At 38.4% G+C, this 18,725-nt stretch overlaps 1 protein-coding gene and 1 long non-coding RNA gene across 2 annotated transcripts in view; both read right to left on the minus strand.

Moving 5' to 3' along the window:
• The window catches only part of LOC129249186 (dynein axonemal heavy chain 7), a 104,225-nt gene that overhangs the window by 79,109 nt on the left and 6,391 nt on the right, over nt 1-18,725 (minus strand). Inside the window, exons 5-6 of the mRNA XM_054888852.1 lie at nt 973-1,135; nt 673-906 (exon numbers count right to left, since the gene is read on the minus strand). Of these exons, the coding sequence (XP_054744827.1) occupies nt 673-906; nt 973-1,135 (397 nt within the window). The remainder of the gene's footprint in view (nt 1-672; nt 907-972; nt 1,136-18,725) is intronic.
• LOC129249187 (uncharacterized) lies at nt 16,506-17,009 on the minus strand. Its single transcript, XR_008582643.1, has 2 exons — nt 16,871-17,009; nt 16,506-16,760 (listed from the first exon to the last, which is right to left on the minus strand). It is a non-coding gene; the product is annotated as an uncharacterized LOC129249187 (long non-coding RNA).

Here is an 18,725-nt window from a genome sequence, read left to right on the forward strand (position 1 = left end):
AGGCCCTATGTTCCGAATCCCTACGTTCCATTTCGGACAGGAGTTGATGATGATGATAAGGAATAGTAATATTTACGTGAGATGAGTCCATTTTGAAAATTCCTCACGAAATGGAGTTTTTTTAGACAATTAGTTTTTAAAAATATTTTTTTTTCAAAAATCCCCTCAGATGATAGGAAAATTTACACTTAAAAGGTCTACATTAAAATGTTTAAAATGTTTCATTTTGTCAATGGAGTCAAATTATTGAGATTTTTGGAATGGTATAAATCTTAATATTTTTCTAACATTTTTTGCCTTAAATAAAGTCTTAAAATGTAACAAATTTTATAATTCCGTACCTAATTTAATTTTTTTTTTTTTGGTATGGTGAAAGGTGCACCCTAATGTATCTACATATGTGTATACAGCAGGGACCCAATTTCATGTTTAGTTATTTTTTCGAATTTAAAAAAATCCGGGAAAAATTTTGATGTAGAAGAAAGTTATCAGTTTTCCCTTGATCCTGAGAACCTCCTATACTGAAATCATGCGTACTATTGATTTTTCGGATCTCTTTTTTTAAATCCAATAATAACCGAAAATCCGTACTTTTATTTTATAAGCTATTAAATTCCGAGTCCCCGAGTATATTTGTAGTATTAACAATCATAAATCTTATCAATCACTTACCCCAAAATCACAGATGAAGTCGGCATACGTCGTCAAGCTGCGTATACATATATCCTCCAGCTGCTGTGTCATTAAGGCAGCAACGCAATTGTAAAAGCGTTGCAACAACTTCATTCGCCTCACATCGGGCAGCAGACCACGCCTACTGGCGCGCAATAAGATCTGATGTATCTCCCCATACCATTCTTTCTCAAGCAATTCCTTGGCGGTATCGATTTGACGTCCACACAAATACTAACGACGAAAGAAGACAAGCTTTAATCTTATTTTAACTACAGAAATCTTTAGCGATTTACTTACCGTAAAATGATATAATTCGTAGGGTCCCTTGGCTTGTGCCAGTTCTCTAACATCAACAAAAAATTTCTCTTTATATTTGACGCTCCATAAATCGAGAATGCTAGCCACGCTGCGATGAATGCAGAATAGTGTCTTTTGGATGCGACAGCGGTTCTCATCATAACTGAAACGGCATTGTAGGAGTATAATTATGTATGTATGTATGTATATAATATATGTACATATAATATAATATATAATATTGAGGCAATAAAAATGCAAGATAGCAAACGAAACTGCTGAGCAACCATGGACTAAGGACTTCAGACCAATTAGTCTCTCATCTTTCTTACTGAAAACCCTTGAAAGACTGATTGACCTGCACATAAGAAGCGAAATTCCTCGGGGTCGACTGTCGCATACTCAACATGTTTATTGCAACGGTAGATCGGTGGAATCTGCCCTACATACAATCGTGGAAGAAATCGAAGAGTCTCTTCTTCAGAAGGAGTTTGCGGTAGGCGCCTTCCTCGACATTGGGGGGGCTTTTAACAACGTCCTCTCGGAGGCACTTACCAGGTCTCTAGGTAAACTAGGGGTCGAAACCGACCTTATAAGATTTATGCACAAAATGCTTAGCGACAGAACTGTCACGGCAGAGTGGGGCGGTATCTCCATCCACCGGCAGGTGAGTAGAGGCACTCCGCAAGGTGGGGTTCTCTCACCATTCCTCTGGGTTGTTGTTCTTAATGATCTGTTGGAGGAGCTGGTGAAGGGGGGCTGCAGGGTAATTGCCTACGCGGATGACGTGGCACTAATTGTTAGAGGAAAATTTTAGGATATTCTGTACAACTTGATGCAGGGATATCTGAATGCAGTTGTTAGATGGGCAACGGATTGTGGCCTGTCGGTGAATCCTCTTAAGACGGAGCTCGTCCTATTTACGAGGAAATATAAAATACCCAGAGCTCAACTTCCCTCACTAGGGGGCGCTCCTCTGATGCTTTCTGACAAGGTGAAGTACCTTGGTATTATTCTTGACAGCAAGCTTACATGGAAGCCCAATATTGAGGAAAGGGTGAGGAAGGCAACAATCGCCTTGTATGGGTGCAAGGGCGCAATTGGCAAAAGATAGGGCCTCTCGCCTCGAGTTGTTTTCTGGCTGTATAATACTATTGTAAAGCCTATCTTGTTATATGGAGTCATAGTCTGGTGGAACTCACTAGAGAGGACGACATTGGTGAAGAAGCTGGAAAGATTTCAGAGGTCGGCACTCATTGGAATCAGTGGGGCGCTTCGAACGACTCCTATTCTGGCGCTCAACGCAATGTTAAATGTGGTACCCGTAGATATCGCAGGCAGAACTGCCGCTACACGTACCGCAATCAGACTGAGGGGCTGGAGCTATAAGCTCAACCTCCCTTATGGGCACTCAAGCATCCTTAGAAACTTTGAGTTCATCCCTCTGTCAACAGACCAGTGTATACCCTCGTTTAGTCCAACCGGAACATTCTTCACTCACATCCCGTCAAGGGAAGAGTGGACGGGGGGCTACACTTGGGGGCAGGGCCTGGTGAACTTGTTCACGGATGGATCGAAGTTGGAAGGAAATGTTGGCGGAGGAGTCTTTTGCGAAAGGCTCCCCATCAGACTAAAGTTCAGGTTACCGGACCACTGCAGTGTGTTCCAGGCAGAGGTAGCCGCAATCAAGGAGGCAGCTGATTGGCTGCTCAAATGTGTACTAACAGTCAAGAAGGTAAATATTTACTCCGATAGCCAAGCGGCAATAAGGGCCCTCGGGTCTATGACGGTGCATTCGGAATTGGTCAAGGAATGCTTGACCTCACTTTCGACTGCGTCCGAATTCTTTGACATCAGCCTCATCTGGGTTCCTGGTCACAGCGACATTGCGGGAAACTGTGAGACGGATGAGCTGGCCAGACAAGGGACATGTGAGGTGATTTCCCCGCAGAGGGAGAAAATTGGAATCCCCCTGACTACCTGCGGTATGCTCCTGGAAAGATGGGCATCGCGCAAACTCAGCGAGCGCTGGGCAAATGCACAAACGTGCAAAGTCGCGAAATCCTTCTGGCCACGTGTGGACCGAATGCGCTCGGGTGAGCTTCTGAGGCTGACAAAATATCAGCTCTCCAATCTAGTGGGTTCTCTCACAGGACACAATGCGCGAGGAATGCATGCTGTGAGACTTGGAATCACCTCGAGTCCTTTCTGTGCTGGATGTATGGAGGATGAGGTGGAATCATCTCAGCACCTTCTCCTTAGCTCCCCTGCCCTGGCGGGGCTAAGATTCAGGCATCTTGGCTCTTACTTTTTTGCCACGCCTGCTGATATAGCTGGCGCTGACATTAAAAATCTGATGAGTTTCATCAGCAGCATTAAGCGGTTGACGCAAACATAGTCATCGTTCATAATCCGCACGCTCCTAACCTTCCCATCACCACCTCTCCCCGCCCTCTCCCTGCACCTCATCGGTCCTTCCCCTCTCCTCACTTCCTTGACAATGCTATCACAAAGGACGAATCCTTCTTCGTCCAAGTGTGCTCACTCCCTGGGCCACCATACTAACCTAACCTAACCATGGATTGGCAGGAATCTGAACATGAGGATTTACTTGCCCGCGGGCATCCTGCATTTTTGGTACTACAGTAATCCGCCTCTCAAACAGAAAATCCTATATACTGATTCCTTCATGTGCGAAATTGCCCGCTTTCGTTGCTGCGAGGGCATAAGCGTGTACCCGCCCATCATGGTTGGTTGGTTGGTTAGAGTGGTGATTCATAAAGAATCCAACTAGCTCTTCCGCACTATTTTGTTGCCATATTCTCATTACCAACTTGTTTAACAGTTATTTACAGCAAAACTATATCCAGTCTGTGCGATTTAGGAACCTTATTAGGCTGTTGACGTGTTTGCCAGGCAGTTATTCGAGACTCTCGAACAGCGGTTTGCCTTCTGTCCTTCCATAGGGCAGGGCATTCACAGAGGAAATGGAAGATTGTTTCCTTTTTCTACGGTTGTTTTTCAACTATGACAGTATGTGTTGTGAGGGATGCCCATTTTGGCTGCTTGTTCTCCGACAGACCAAAAGCCAGTTATGACTGCCGTTAGTCTCCAGGCGTTTCATGTTTAACAATATTGACGATTGTTTTCGGTTGTAGGTGGGCCATAACGTTCTGCTAATTTACATTTCGTCTGGTCTCTCCATCTACAATCCGCGATACGAAGATATTTTAGGGAAATTGTACTCTTAACTGCACCTAATGGTTTAAATACCGATTCTGTAACAGCGTTATTCATGGCAGATCCGCCTCTTGCCAGTTCATTTGCTTTTTCGTTACCTTCAATGTTTCGGTGTCCCGGGACCCAGATTAAGGTAACTTTATGGTTTTCACTCAAGATGGTAAGGCTATTCCTACTTTGTTTCACCACTTTAGAGGTTGTTGTAGCCGAATTCAGTGCCTGGATTGCATCTATGCTGTCCGAAAGAAAGCGATATTGCTCTTAAAAGAGAAATCTGCGATTTGTAGCCTACAAGCTTCCCCAATTGCCAGTACTTCCGCCTGAAAGACACTGCTGGTATTAGGGAGACGCACAGATTTTTCAATTCCAAGTCTATGAGAATATATACAAGCTCCAACGCCACCATCCATTTTACTGCCATCTGTATAGACTGTAGTGTCGAAGTTATTTAGTAAGAATCCCCTATTCCACTCCTCCTTAGATGGAAAGAGAGTGGAAAAATTCCTTTTAAAAGTTACCGCTGGGACGATGTAATCAGTCCTCTCCGAGGTTAACTGAGTTTGTCGCAATATTAGACTTTCGTGACCATAAGCTTTTTTTTCCAGCGACCCGCTTCATTTAACCTAAATGCACTCATGGTTGGCATCTTCCTAATGGGTAGGTCTATTGGAATAACGTGTGTCAGTGCATTGAGAGCCTCCCTAGACATGAACTGATTGTACCGACCGTTATTGCACAGGCTGACCTTTGTATTCTGCTGAGTAATTTGGTATTGTAATCTCTCCACCAAACTACCGAACTATACGATAAAATGGGTCGTATAATCGCATGTATGCTTAGGTGAAGACCATATAAAGCAATTTCTGCTTTCCTTACCCGTTCTGCGACGTTTAACTTCCAGCTAAGTTTGAAGCCCAGAATTACCCCAAACTACTTTGCACTGCCTAAAAGTGAATGAGTTTGTCCGTTGATATTTATAGGGTAAAAGTTGGTATCTTGTACCTGGTGGTAAAAAGCATTAGTTCTGTCGCTCAATAAAAAAATTCTGGAAACCACAAGCATTAAAATTTGGTTTATCTTAAATTAACAAAGTTAGAGGGGCAAAATTCGAGAATGTAGTAGTGTACACGCCAGTCTTTAAAATACTATGTTTTTTTTTAATAACTATGGAAAATTTTCAAGGTTAACGTTTTAAAAGAACATTTTGTATACTTAGTCACCCCTTAGTCACCGAAATTTTTTTTTTTTTCTATTCCAGAGAATTTTCTTTGATTTGAGACTCATATTATTATTCTAAATTGCACGAATTTTATAAATATTTTTTGAATCAATCATTCCTGGAATTTCAAAGGCCAAAGTGGACCCTTTTATTATTAATATTGTTTTCTTAAGCGCCGAATATGAAGCTCATAGTGTCAAAGTCAATGATTTCTACTTTCTTCTAACGCTGCTTGTTTATTTAGTTTGCGTCCAGGTGCGATTGTTGCTGGATAACTCCTCGTGAAGGTTGCGTGACCAGGATCCTTTGGGTAGTCCTTTCCGCCTGTAACCTTAAGGGTTTCACTCTAAAGCCATCATTGGTATTTTTCACGCTAGTTTTCTAAGAGTATATCTAAATTAGGCTCACTTCCTCTTTTGTGCATCTCTGGGTAAATCAAAGTTTGATGTTAAGTTTTCTGGCCACCAAGCGCATATTATTGTAGGAGTCCTCTTATTGACAACCATATAACCTTACCCACTATTTTGCTTCCTCACTTCCGTAAAAGTAAAAGTTCTGTTTATAGTCTGAACAACACCAGTGCCAAAATTAATCCAAGAATTTCCGTGCTGGTAACTTTGATATCAAAATGCTCCTAGATCAGGAAAGTCTACTGAGTTTAATGGTAAGAAAATAAAGTTATTGATAAGACGTTAGTCGGCACGAGAGGTTGCAGAAATATTGAAGATCACTCGAAATTTGGAATCCTCATGAACTCAAAGATGTTCAATTCACGTGGCAATATTTGGGAATAGTAATAACTGATGAATTCGGAATTCATAGAGAGAACGTAGGTTCGAATCTCGGTGAAAGCAAAACTAATAAAAACATTTTTCTAATAGCGGTCGCCCCTCGGCAGGCAATGGCAAACCTCCGAGTGTATTTCTGCCATGAAAAAGCTCCTCATAAAAATATCTGCCGTTCGGAGTCGGCTTGAAACTGTAGGTCTCTCCATTTGTGGAACAACATCAAGCCGCACACCACAAATAGGAGGAGGAGCTCGGCCAAACACCCAAAAAGGGTGTACGCGCCAGTTATATAGGGTTTTTCAGTAAGAGCGCTTCAACTTTTGAACTTTTTTGAATAAAACACAAACGGTTTGACTTTTTTAACTAATTTTTTTTTATTATCGAGTTTGAACATATACATTTAAGTATGAAATTCGATTTCTTTTGCATGACCACCGCGTGCACGTTTTACGAAGTCCAATCGTTGAACCCAATTTTCGACCACTCTTTTGCATAAATCGGCCGGAATTCCAGCAATTTCGCGTTCAATATTGGCTCTGAGCTCACAAATCGTCGCCGGCTTGTTACTGTAGACCGTAATATGGCCGTAATGCTCTTAAAGTAGCAGCAACAGAACGATTATTTTCATAAAAAATTTGCACGATTTGCAATCGTTGCTCAAGTGTGTAGCGTTCCATGATGAAATGTATACTAATGAAGTTTACAAATGACAAGCGAAAAATAAAAAATATTGCGTCGTCCGCCCTCCCTATCGGAAAAAAGTTGAAGCTCACCTATTGGATAACCCTATATATATAATAACTGATGTTGAAAAGGGGATCATTTATTACAATAATTGACAGCAAACGGTATTGGTCCGTATTTAACGATTCGTCTCCCAAAAAAAATTCTGTATTCAGAAAAACAACTTTAAATGCAGTTTAACTATATTATATTTTGCCCCTAGTTGCGTGAGTACATATGTATATTGATTTTATTGTGTGTTTAAATTTTTTTTGTTTTTGGCACACAATATCCAAATTTTTCAACGGTATTATGGCCGGTTTTATGACCGCATAATGCTATGAGCAAATTACGTCGCTAACCGTACGTTGACACATTACAGTAGAGCTTAGGATAGCCGAACAAACCGCGTTGTTCGTGTCAATGCCATTTCCAGTTGCCGCCATTTGCTCCCTGTCACCTCATTGCTGCGGCTGTGGCTGAGTGCAGTGAACGTTTTAGTCTTGATAAAATGTGTGTGTGTGTGTGTCCTTCGTTTTCACTTAGTTGCGCTTTAAATACGTTTTAATGCACAGCTGCACTGTTTGACAGGTTTTGTTTGAAAATTTGTATATGAAACTCTGACCGAAAAGCTTGCAATTTAAAAAAAAAAATACCGAATTTTGTATCATGCGATTTGACACAATTGAACTTATTTCTCTGGCGATTCCAGAGGTATAGAACGAAACCATGCGCTTCATAAATGACATATAGCCCGAGCTATGCCAAAAAGTCATGGAAAAATTTGATATGTGCATCCTGTGCTGTCAAAAGAGTCGTAGTGGGCATTTAACGGATATTATAAAGACGTGATGAAATAAAAAGAACTAATTTCGACAAATTTTGTTGTGTTCTATTTATGCGCTCTTATTTTATGGGCCCAAGTCTCTGTGAATTATACATAAATGAATGGGCTTTAAGCGTATTCTGATTTTTTTTTAGATAGGTCTGTTCTTCTGTTAAGACTGGATTCGGTGGGTTGTACGGTGATAGCTTACACCAATAATGTTATTATTGCTGTCTCTGGTAAATTTCTATCTACATTAAATACAAAATGGTCTAGATATACTTTCTAGGTGGGCAGAATAGTGTGGTCTAGGCGTCAACCCAGGCTCAATGTATATTACTAACTCATCTATTCCCATTAGACTTACATACAATATAAAAACAATCGCTACTTGCAGTGCGGTGAGACGCAGAGACATAGGAAGCTGGACAACAGGATCATACGGTCACAGCAAGATCCTCCCTGTAGCCTTGCTGCTCAAAAACAGATCAGACTACACAGTCCCCGACCTTAACTTCAAGAAAGACTTTACGGTACGTTTTCCACCGAGAGCCGAATGGGGCAAAGGGAAGATGATTGGAAGATACGATATTGAAATCTACACTGACGGTTCTAAAATGAACTGTGGTGTGGGAGCTGGCTTCCATGCGGAGCTAAAACTCAATAAGGTAGTTGGTGCAAAAGTAGCTATTTTTTCAGACAGTTAAGCAGCTATTAAGGCCTTAGACTCCGGCTCCATTTCATCCAAACTAGTCTTACAGAGTAGAGAGGAACTAGAATTGCTTAGTCATTGGCTTGAAATTACTCTGATATGGGTACCTGGTCATAGGAACATACGGCGTAATGAGATAGCAGATGAGCTAGCAAGGAAAAGTTCGACACTAGACATAGCAGAGACGGTGGCAGTCTCCAGCCCACTCAACACAATAAACGTATCCAGTGCTTCACACTATCATGCTTTAGCTGAAAGAAGGTGGAAGCATTTAACTACATGTATTACAACAAAAACCACTTGGCCGTCGTACAAAATCCAAAGGACGAATTACCTGCTAGAATGCTTTCGACCAAACATTTCACACATCACTGCAACCCTTACAGGTCATTGGAAGGTAGTGGATCATGCAGTCAGACTCAACCGCCCTTTCAATCCCACCTGCAGAAGCTGTCAAGCGGAAGGGGGGAAGGAAAGTCTTTTCCACTACTCACTACTTATGTGAATGTCCAAGGCTAGCCTTTCTTACAGCAAATTAATGAGATCTCAGACATCGAGATAAAAAATTTGCTGCTATACTTGGATCTCACAAAATGGATCTGACTCAAAAGCAAAAAAAAAACACGGCATCATCACACGACGATAGGGGTAGTAAAACGGTGCTGGTCGCTAATTAGGATTATTTCAATAGAAATACTCAACCACTTAAACAACAACATCCCGTGCAAAACGCAACTCATATTTTTCACTACGAAACATAGAATCGCTCAGCTAGGTGCAATTATGCTCAAGGGAGAAGCTCTTGCGATTTCGGCCGAAACCAAGTACTTGGGACTAACCATAGATAGGAAATTAACTTAGAAGTCAAAAAACATCTTAGAAAGAGTTAGGAAAGCGAGCCCAGCTTTTTATACCTGTAAGAGAGCTTTAGGTAAGACCTGGGGAATTAAACCTAAGGTTGTTCATTGGCTTTATACTGCTGTCGTCAGACCCATTCTTCTATATGGAAATGTTATCAGAAAAGCACCTATTCTAATTTATTGAATAAGGTGCAGAGTTCAGGTGCGGAATTAGCAATATGCCGCGTTATGAAAACCACGTCATCCATTGCTTTGGGCATCATGTTGCATGGATCTCTTCTGCAATTACTCAGCGACCTGTTCCACTTTAACGCTCAGAGCGAGCTCACAATGGAAGACTGTCACACATGGACATTCAACCATCTTAGATTCCTATACAGATATACCCAGTGATTGTGATTATCATCGTCCCATTCTCTGCTTCGAAAGAAATTTCTCAATGTAAATCCCTTCTAGACTGGAATGGAATGGATACGCCCGCTAAGATCTACACGGACGGATCTAAAATGGACACCGGATCATTTTAAAATTCCGGATTACTTTGGTGTTTTTCATGCAGAAATAAACGCTATTCATGAAGCCTTAAGATGTTAGGTAGGGGATCATGCAGTCAGACTCAACCTCCTCTTCAATCTCATCTGCAGAAACTGTCAAGCGGAAGGGGTTAAGGAAAGTATTTTCCACTACTCACTACTTATGTGAATGTCCAGGGCTAGCTAGGGCACGAATTCGCTCTTTGGGTAAGCCTTCCTTACAGCAAATTAAGGAGATCTCAAACATCGAGATAAAAAATTTGCTGCTATACGTGGATCTCACAAAATGGATCTGACTCAAAAGCAAAAAACAAAAAACCCGGCATCATCACACGAGGATAGGGGTAGTAAAACGGTGCTGGTCGCTAATTAGGATTATTTCAATATAATACTCAATACTCAACCACTTAAACAACAACATCCCGTGCAAAACGCAACTCATATTTTTCACTACGAAACATAGAATCGCTCAGCTAGGGTGCAATTATGCTCAAGGGAGAAGCTCTTGCGATTTCGGCCGAAACCAAGTACTTGGGACTAACCATAGATAGGAAATTAACTTGGAAGTCAAAAAACATCTTAGAAATAGTTAGTAAAGCGAGCCCAGCTTTTTATACCTGTAAGAGAGCTTTAGGTAAGACCTGGGGAATTAAACCTAAGGTTGTTCATTGGCTTTATACTGCTGTCGGCAGACCCATTCTTCTATTTGGAAATGTTATCAGAAAAGCACCTATTCTAATTTATTGAATAAGGTGCAGAGATCAGCGGAATTAGCAATATGCGGCGTCATGAAAACCACGTCATCCATTGCTTTGGACATCATGTTGCATCTGCCACCCCTGGATCTCTTCTGCAATTACTCAGCGGTCTGTTCCACTTTAACGCCCAGAGCGAGCTCACAATGGAAGACTGTCACACATGGACATTCAACCATCTTAGATTCCTATACGGATATACCCAGTGATTGTGATTATCATCGTCCCATTCTCTGCTTCGAAAGAAATTTCTCAATGAAAATCCCTTCTAGACTGGAATGGAATGGTCACACCCGCTAAGATCTACACGGACGGATCTAAAATGGACACCGGATCATTTTAAAATACCGGATTACTGTGGCGTTTTTCATGCGGAAATAAACGCTATTCATGAAGCCTTAAGATGTTTAGAGATAAACAGAATATCATCAACAGATATATGCAATTTATCAGACAGCTAAGCTGCCCTACTGGCCCTGGATGCATTTCGAATAACATCAAGGAGTGTCTTACATTGTCTCCAATCTTCTAATGAGATGCCTAAATAATATCGTATTATTTTATGCTGGGTTCCATGTCAGATATACCAGGGAACTGTAGGGCTGACCAACTTCAAGAGAAGGTACCTGTATGCCAAACATAAGTAATTTTATGGAGGTACCTCTCGCAACTTGTAAGCTTCTTATTAAGACGCACTAATCAGTTCTGCAAATCAAAGATGGGTTAGTGCCAATACCTGTGAAATTTCTCGGCAAACATGGTCAAGGCTAAGACTACCTCTGTCCAAGAATATTATAAAATTTAGTAGTCTTCAAATTAGGAGAGGCCCTCACAGGACATTGTCTCATAGGATTAATCACGCAAGGAGATTAGGGGTTTAAATGCATGATTTCTGTCGTAGCTGCAGAAATAAGGAGGAAACAATTCAACACCTTTTTTGCACATGTCCGGCTCTAGCCAGAAGCAGGAACAGATATTTAAGATCCTACTTCTTAATAAATATAGATCATGTAGCCCAACCCCTGCGGCTCACAACGGACCCATTTCATCTGGTCTAAGTGGCATCGCTGTCTCTATGTGCCATGCAGCTGTCAAACCTAACCTGCCTGTTTGTGCGATTAATCTTCAAACCATCTTAATCGATTTTGATGTGACTTTCAGATCATATCAGGGCGAAAGTTAATACTTTTACTGATATATTGAAAAATCAATTTATTAATTAAAAATGGAATATCTTTCGATAGTAATTAAAAGCACGCGAGCTCTATGAACTCTAAGAAAACCTCACTGAACCTAAAGGAAAAGTAAATTGCTCTGGTTTCATTATTATTAACCACAAAAATGTTTCCAATCTTAATTGATTGCTATACACTTACAGTCTGTGTCACGATTATTCATGAAGTATAAATTTAAAATTTTTTTACATGAATGTATGTACAAAACTACGAGCCGCAATCACTTAATAAGCCGTGTAGTCTTGATCGTTATCAAGCATAGCCTGGCATCTTCTTCATGCTTTCAACCAGCTTTTTTGCGTAGCTCGTCGACAAACCACGGTAGGCAGGAAGCATCGATAGGTTGCACAAAAATGTCGACAAAAACTGCAAGCTGGGTTGTATTTGTTGATGATTATAGGTGCAAAATCCGTTGGAATTGAAATCCTACCTGCTCCTTTTCAAAAGTTATTCATATTTTTATATTTCAGGTTGGGACAATTTGGAATCAATATCAAAAGTATAATCTCGTTTGAATTTGTATTATGCAAGAGAATAATAAAGAATCTTACGTAAGTTTTTAGCCGATTTTAATCGTTTCCAAGGTACACCACGTGGAGGTAACTTACTTTGTACCTTTTTTTCTATTTTTTTATGTTTTTTCAGTTTTTTTGTTTTTTTTCAGATTTTTTGTTTTTTTAGATTTTTTTTATTTTTTTATTTTTAGATATTAAGATGTGTTACTGTTCCTGTATATATTATTTAGAATTTATAAACTTAAGTTTGTAAATTTAAACATGCTGTGATGAAAATGTAACGACAGCTTTCTTTAAGCGACTTATAAAAGATGGTTCATCTAGCAAATTTATTTTAAATCTATTCCAATATTTATTGAACTCGCTATGAACTGGCTCTCCAGCCTGCTCGGACCATAAACCTGAGCCATCATTATTCAAGAATATGATTGCTTCCTCCAAATGCCCCAGGATAATATGAATTTTTAGTGTTTGAGAAATTTCAGTACTTTTTAAGGCTTCACGGAGCTCTTTTACATTTTTGTTAAAGTCAGTAATATCAGCTTTTTGGCAGCAAAGCACTTTTCAACAATTTTATTCATAGCTTTAAATGCAGCAATATAAGGCTGTAAACGAAATGGTCCTGCAAGCTCGTAAATTTCAGGATCCTGCAATTTATCGGCCTCTTTAAGTAATTTTCGATATTGATTGCCTTCAAACATATCTCCTTGATAGCTCTTATGAGATATACCTAATTTATTCGGCCACAATAACGCTCTATATTTTCCAATTTCCTCAATTTTAACTATACCGTCCCAGAAAAGATGGTTGACAAACCCTTGTAATAGGTGTAGTTCAGGAGGAATGCACTTCTGAAGTACGTACAAGTTATCATCTTCAGTAGTGCCGTATTCAATGAATAAAGGGTGATTTACTGTACTGCGACATTCTTTAGACTTTTTTTTGTCATTACCCAAGCTCTTGAATTAAAGTAGTCATCTTTTAAATGCTTGTAGGTCTTTAAATCAAGATTTTTGTCATCACTGCTCATATAATTTTCCTCAATCATTTTATTATAACTTTTTAATTCATTTAATGTGACGAAGCAATAAGGGCAAGGGTAAAAATCCGTTGCAGTTTGCTGCCCATTGACCAATAGAACGAGCTTTAAATCTCAAACAAATTTAAATGGTATCTCATTGAGTTTCGTCAATTCAACCAAAATTTTAAAATTATCATAGGTCCCTTTAATCCGAGGCACTATGCCTAATAAAAGCAATTTAAATACACTAGTCAACTTACGTTTATTTGCCATACTTCCACCAGTAGAGTAAGTTGAAACATTTTTACTTTTATCCAAGTCATTTTCTTTCAAGTCGTCTTCTGGAATTGATATTGAAAGAGAAACTTTGGAGAAATCCTGTCCTCCATCTGCCATTACTTTTATTTTTGATTGTTCAATATGTTCAATGTTTCGATTTTCAAAGACTAATTCTATGAGTTCTGATGCAGTAGCATATACAACTGGTCTCTGTTTAATACCAACTTGGGATGTTTCGAATTCGTAGAAACCTTCTTTATAAATGTGTTCCAGGGTATTAGATTTTTCATACAAATGTTGATTGTAATTCTTGGAAACTGAGTTTCTACCAGCAGAACTACGAATGAAGTTAGCCAGTTTTTTCATATCATTTGTAGACGATCCAGTATTAGCTTGGAAATTGACTAATCTTTCGGCAGAAAATCTTAATTCTTTTTCTTTTTTTTTATTAACAGTTACCCGAACCTTCGATCCCAGAGTATTTAACACGAGCTCATCTTTATCTTCGTTATCATTGTTGGATATTTTTTTTTTCAAAATTTTAGTTATTATTTGGTTCTGCTGTTTCTCGGGTAACTTTTGTACTATATTCAAAACATTCTTGCGAGCATTAGAAGTAGAAGGTCCTCTGCAAGAATGTGATATGCCTTTACCTATTTTTTGAAAACAACTGTTACATAACTCAGTAGAAGTTCTCGGTTTAGTTGCCTTTGCCTCATTTTTAGAAAGTAAATCTTTTTGTTGCGAAGTATCATCAAAACACTTGTTTACGTCAATATTTGTAGAGAAATCCCTAATTTGACCTCTACCTTTGTTTTGTTTTTTATGACTCGTAACTCGTGCTGTTAGACAGATGTAACAATTACAACACATCGTTCTTGTTTCTTTTGATAATTTAAGATCCTCATAATTGGGTATAATTGAACAAGGTCTTTTGAAAATATCATTTCCATATTCATTTATAGTTAGTCGGCAAGAGCTACATAAACTTTTTGGGAATTTACTATTATAAATATTAAATTCACCATTAATGTGCTTTTTTATAACTTCATTATGTTTTTCAGATAGCAAGAAATAAATTTTATAATTTTAAATAATTTTTTTCCCACAAAGAGCGCATACTTTTGTGCGATTTTCTTCATGATCGCATTTATAAAGCGGATGCTGACTAAGCGGATGCTGACTATTCACCCGACTATTCAGCTGACTATTCATTATTCATTAATCTTCTCATATAAGAATTTCTAAAACTAGAAAATACATTTGCCAGAAAACACTAATATTAATAGTTTAAACTGTACTTTTTTATTGCGGGAATCACTCGACTGCCCTCTGCCACCTAGCGGCATTTATCGTAACTATTATATATAATATAGCTACATAATATTGATATACGTATTATATACCATGTATTGAGTATACAACACTTTTACATATCTATTTAGAAAATAACTTTTGATATTTATTCCAAATTGTACCAACCTGAAATATAAAAATATGAATAACTTTTGAAAAGGAGCAGGTAGGATTTCAATTCCAACGGATTTTGCACCTATAATCATCAACAAATACAACCCGGCTTGAAGTTTTTGTCGACATTTTTGTGCAACCTATCGATGCTTCCTGCCTACCGTGAAACAGGACGAGATTTTGCGAATTTCACGCACGTGTTGCTTTAAATCATGGACTGGCCTTCCGGCAAGATGCGTTTTCAAAGTTCCCCACACTTTTTCAATGGGGTTGGAGTCTAGAGACTAGGAAGACCAGTCCAATACTGTGACGCCGTTTTCTTGTTTTGTTGTTTCTCAATGTGTTTTTCTGAGAGCAATGGTTGTGATGATGTGGGACGGTCGACGTTCGATGGTGTTGATACTCACATCTATTCCTTTTTTAGCAAGAACTGATCGTGCTTGGCGTATTCACAAAGCAGAGTTCCGCTTAAAAAGTTGGACGATCACTTTATCCTGCTTTTTTGTCGCCACTCGCTTCAAGCTGCTCTCGGAAAAGTCATCGGCATTTTGTACACCTTACACCGCTGATTCCATATCACAACAAACTTTTTTGATTTTTTAATCACTTTTGCAGCCACGGCTTAAGATAATTTCGGCCCTTTCGAATGCGTGCATAAAAATACCGCCTCGAAACGCTTCGCCTAATTCTCACTCATTTTTGTTTGGTTGCGTTTACGGGAAAGTTTCGAACGACACTAACCTCAGTGAGCATTAGCGTCGTAGCCCTTGAGTGGGACTATTATGCAGCAAAAAGCAGGACGAAATATATCTTGAAGTTACGAAAAAACCGGTTCTTTTCTTCAGACACAGACTGTAGCTCTAAAGGATGTAGAAGCAGAGGTTTGAGTATATTATATATTTTTGCCCTGCTCTTAAGGCGATTTTTCACACTAGTTAATTTATGACAAAAATCTATACTTTACTGATGGGGCGCCGCAACGGGGTGCAATGTGAAACAAAAAAGTCGAAAATAAAATTCGTATTTAGAAGCATAAAACGTCCCCTTAGTATAACAATGGCCTATGTGCTCATAGGCTATTATTCTTTTATTGAATTTTTGGATTATCCATCGTCGATTTTATATGTGGCCAAAATTTTGTCAAATTCTAGTTCCACAAAGTGGGTCAAAACGTCAGTCAAAAAAATATGTATATTTACAGACATAACGAAATTTGAGTGAGAGCTACTTTCGACAAAAAGTTTGAAATTCATTTTCTCAAAACATCAAAAACTTTATAGGCTATTTTAATACTAAGGGGACGAAAAAAATATTCTTTGATCTATGGTCACTTTTTTCGATATAAAAAAATCAATCATTCGCTCTCCGTTTTTTTATTATTTTATACAATTTTGTTACATAAAATCAAAAGTAATATCAAATTTAAAAAAATTTAACCTCATACATACATACTAAGTGCATATGCATGTATTTGTAATCGCGTTTAGCCTTTATACTTTACAGTTGTCATCAACAGGAAACAGCAAATTTAATTTTTTCTACTTTCCATCCGAAAGCAAAGCCTTCCGTCGAAGGGCTAAAACGGGCAAACTATACAACAACATAGTTACAACTAAAAAAAAATTTAAATATATTAGATAGAGAAGGATAAAATAATGTTTAAGTACTTTGTCATATACACACAAATACCTATGTATGTATGGAGGTGCGAATAATACTTACCAAAAGTCAATAAAATTTTAATAAAGGCTCTCATTTTCAATTTATTCACTTTTCTCTTCACTGCAATTTGGATCTGACTGGTTACACTTTTCACAATGCACTTGATTACCGGCCGTCGTTTGCTTTAAATAAGCAGTTCCCAGAGGTAAACTCTGGCTGATACATTCTTGCAAAATGACATCAGAGAAATTAATTTAGTAATTAGTGGAAATTGCGACTAACTTGAAAAATCGTGACACCAACAAGCACGAAGATCTAATAAAAAGCTTGCATAAAAAAGTAAATTAATATTTAATATTTCCGATTTCCGATTTTTACAACCGGCAATTTTTACCGACTAAATGAAGTTACAATTGCGTTTTAAGTTTATATGGAAGCGTCGTTTTTGGGCATCTTTTTTAAACTGGGGACTCAAAAAATAAATAAAATTTGGACAGAAGCAAAGCCAGCACTTCCCTTATCGTGAGAATGGTCAGATGCACAGAGCAAAATCAATAAGCGGCAGGTATTGAACTCCTTATTTGTGGAAATTTTACAGTATTACAAAGGCTTTTGGTGACGTAAAGCTTCGGGGCATCCCTTGCAATTCACTGGCCGTATTGTTTGATTGAGGTTTATTCCAAAAAAGTGGTATTACCACCTTCAAAGTACTCCCCATCAACTGCAACGAACTTATACCAGCATTTGATCTAGCCTGGGACTTTAGTTTTCGATATAGGCTTCAGAGCCATCTTAGATTTTTCCATTACTTCCATTTGACTGTTAAAACGCCGAAGTGGTTCTCCGTTTTTGGTTTTTGGTTTTTCGACCCGATCAAACAGATAGAACTCGCAGAGGCTATATCAGCGGAATTCAATGACTGTTGGATGGTGTTCGTTTTGTTCTTGGTCGAAAATTCACGAATAATGATGATACTGTTCGACGGTGTGTTATCATGGTGCAAAATCTACGATTTCTTTTCCCACAAATAATTTCCTTTTTTTTTACACATTTCTTCACGTTAACGTCTCATCTTTGGGACGAGCAACACGGTTCAAACCTACATCGCTAACTACAATGTCCTGAATGGATCCATAAATAATGTTCAAGTCTTCTGCCAACTTTTGACGTGATAACGTCTTATAATTCGATTTAACAGGCTGCACGCACGAAAAAATGTGTCGTTACCTTGCTCATTAGTGTTACCTTGCTCATTGCCGTTACCTTGAATGAACTGCAAGCGAAAGCGCGGAACGAACGACAAAGCAAACAAAGCAAACGAACGGCAACGTTCGACATCTTGCTCTCTCCTACTTAAGTGAGCGTATATGTGTATGTATATGCGCATATGTACATATATAATATAAATTCACGTATTTGTATTTGCATATGCCTTCTTATTGATTATTATTAATTTGATTTACTTGAAGAATTTAAAATAAAACCAAGTTTGTTAATAATACCTGTTGTTTTAATGTTATTATTATTTTTTGACGTGTAACGTCTTATAATTCTATGTAGCCGGCTGCACGCACCAAAAAATGCGTCGTTATCTTGCTCATGCGTCGTTACCTTGCTTGAACAGCATGTTATGTTATGTTATGTTATGTTATGTTATGTTATGTTATGTTATGTTATGTTATGTTATGTTATGTTATGTTATGTTATGTTATGTTATGTTATGTTATGTTATGTTATGTTATGTTATGTTATGTTATGTTATGTTATGTTATGTTATGTTATGTTATGTTATGTTATGTTATGTTATGTTATGTTATGTTATGTTATGTTATGTTATGTTATGTTATGTTATGTTATGTTATGTTATGTTATGTTATGTTATGTTATGTTATGTTATGTTATGTTATGTTATGTT

Source organism: Anastrepha obliqua, chromosome 5 (assembly GCF_027943255.1).
Source record: "Anastrepha obliqua isolate idAnaObli1 chromosome 5, idAnaObli1_1.0, whole genome shotgun sequence".
NCBI lineage: Eukaryota > Metazoa > Arthropoda > Insecta > Diptera > Tephritidae > Anastrepha > Anastrepha obliqua.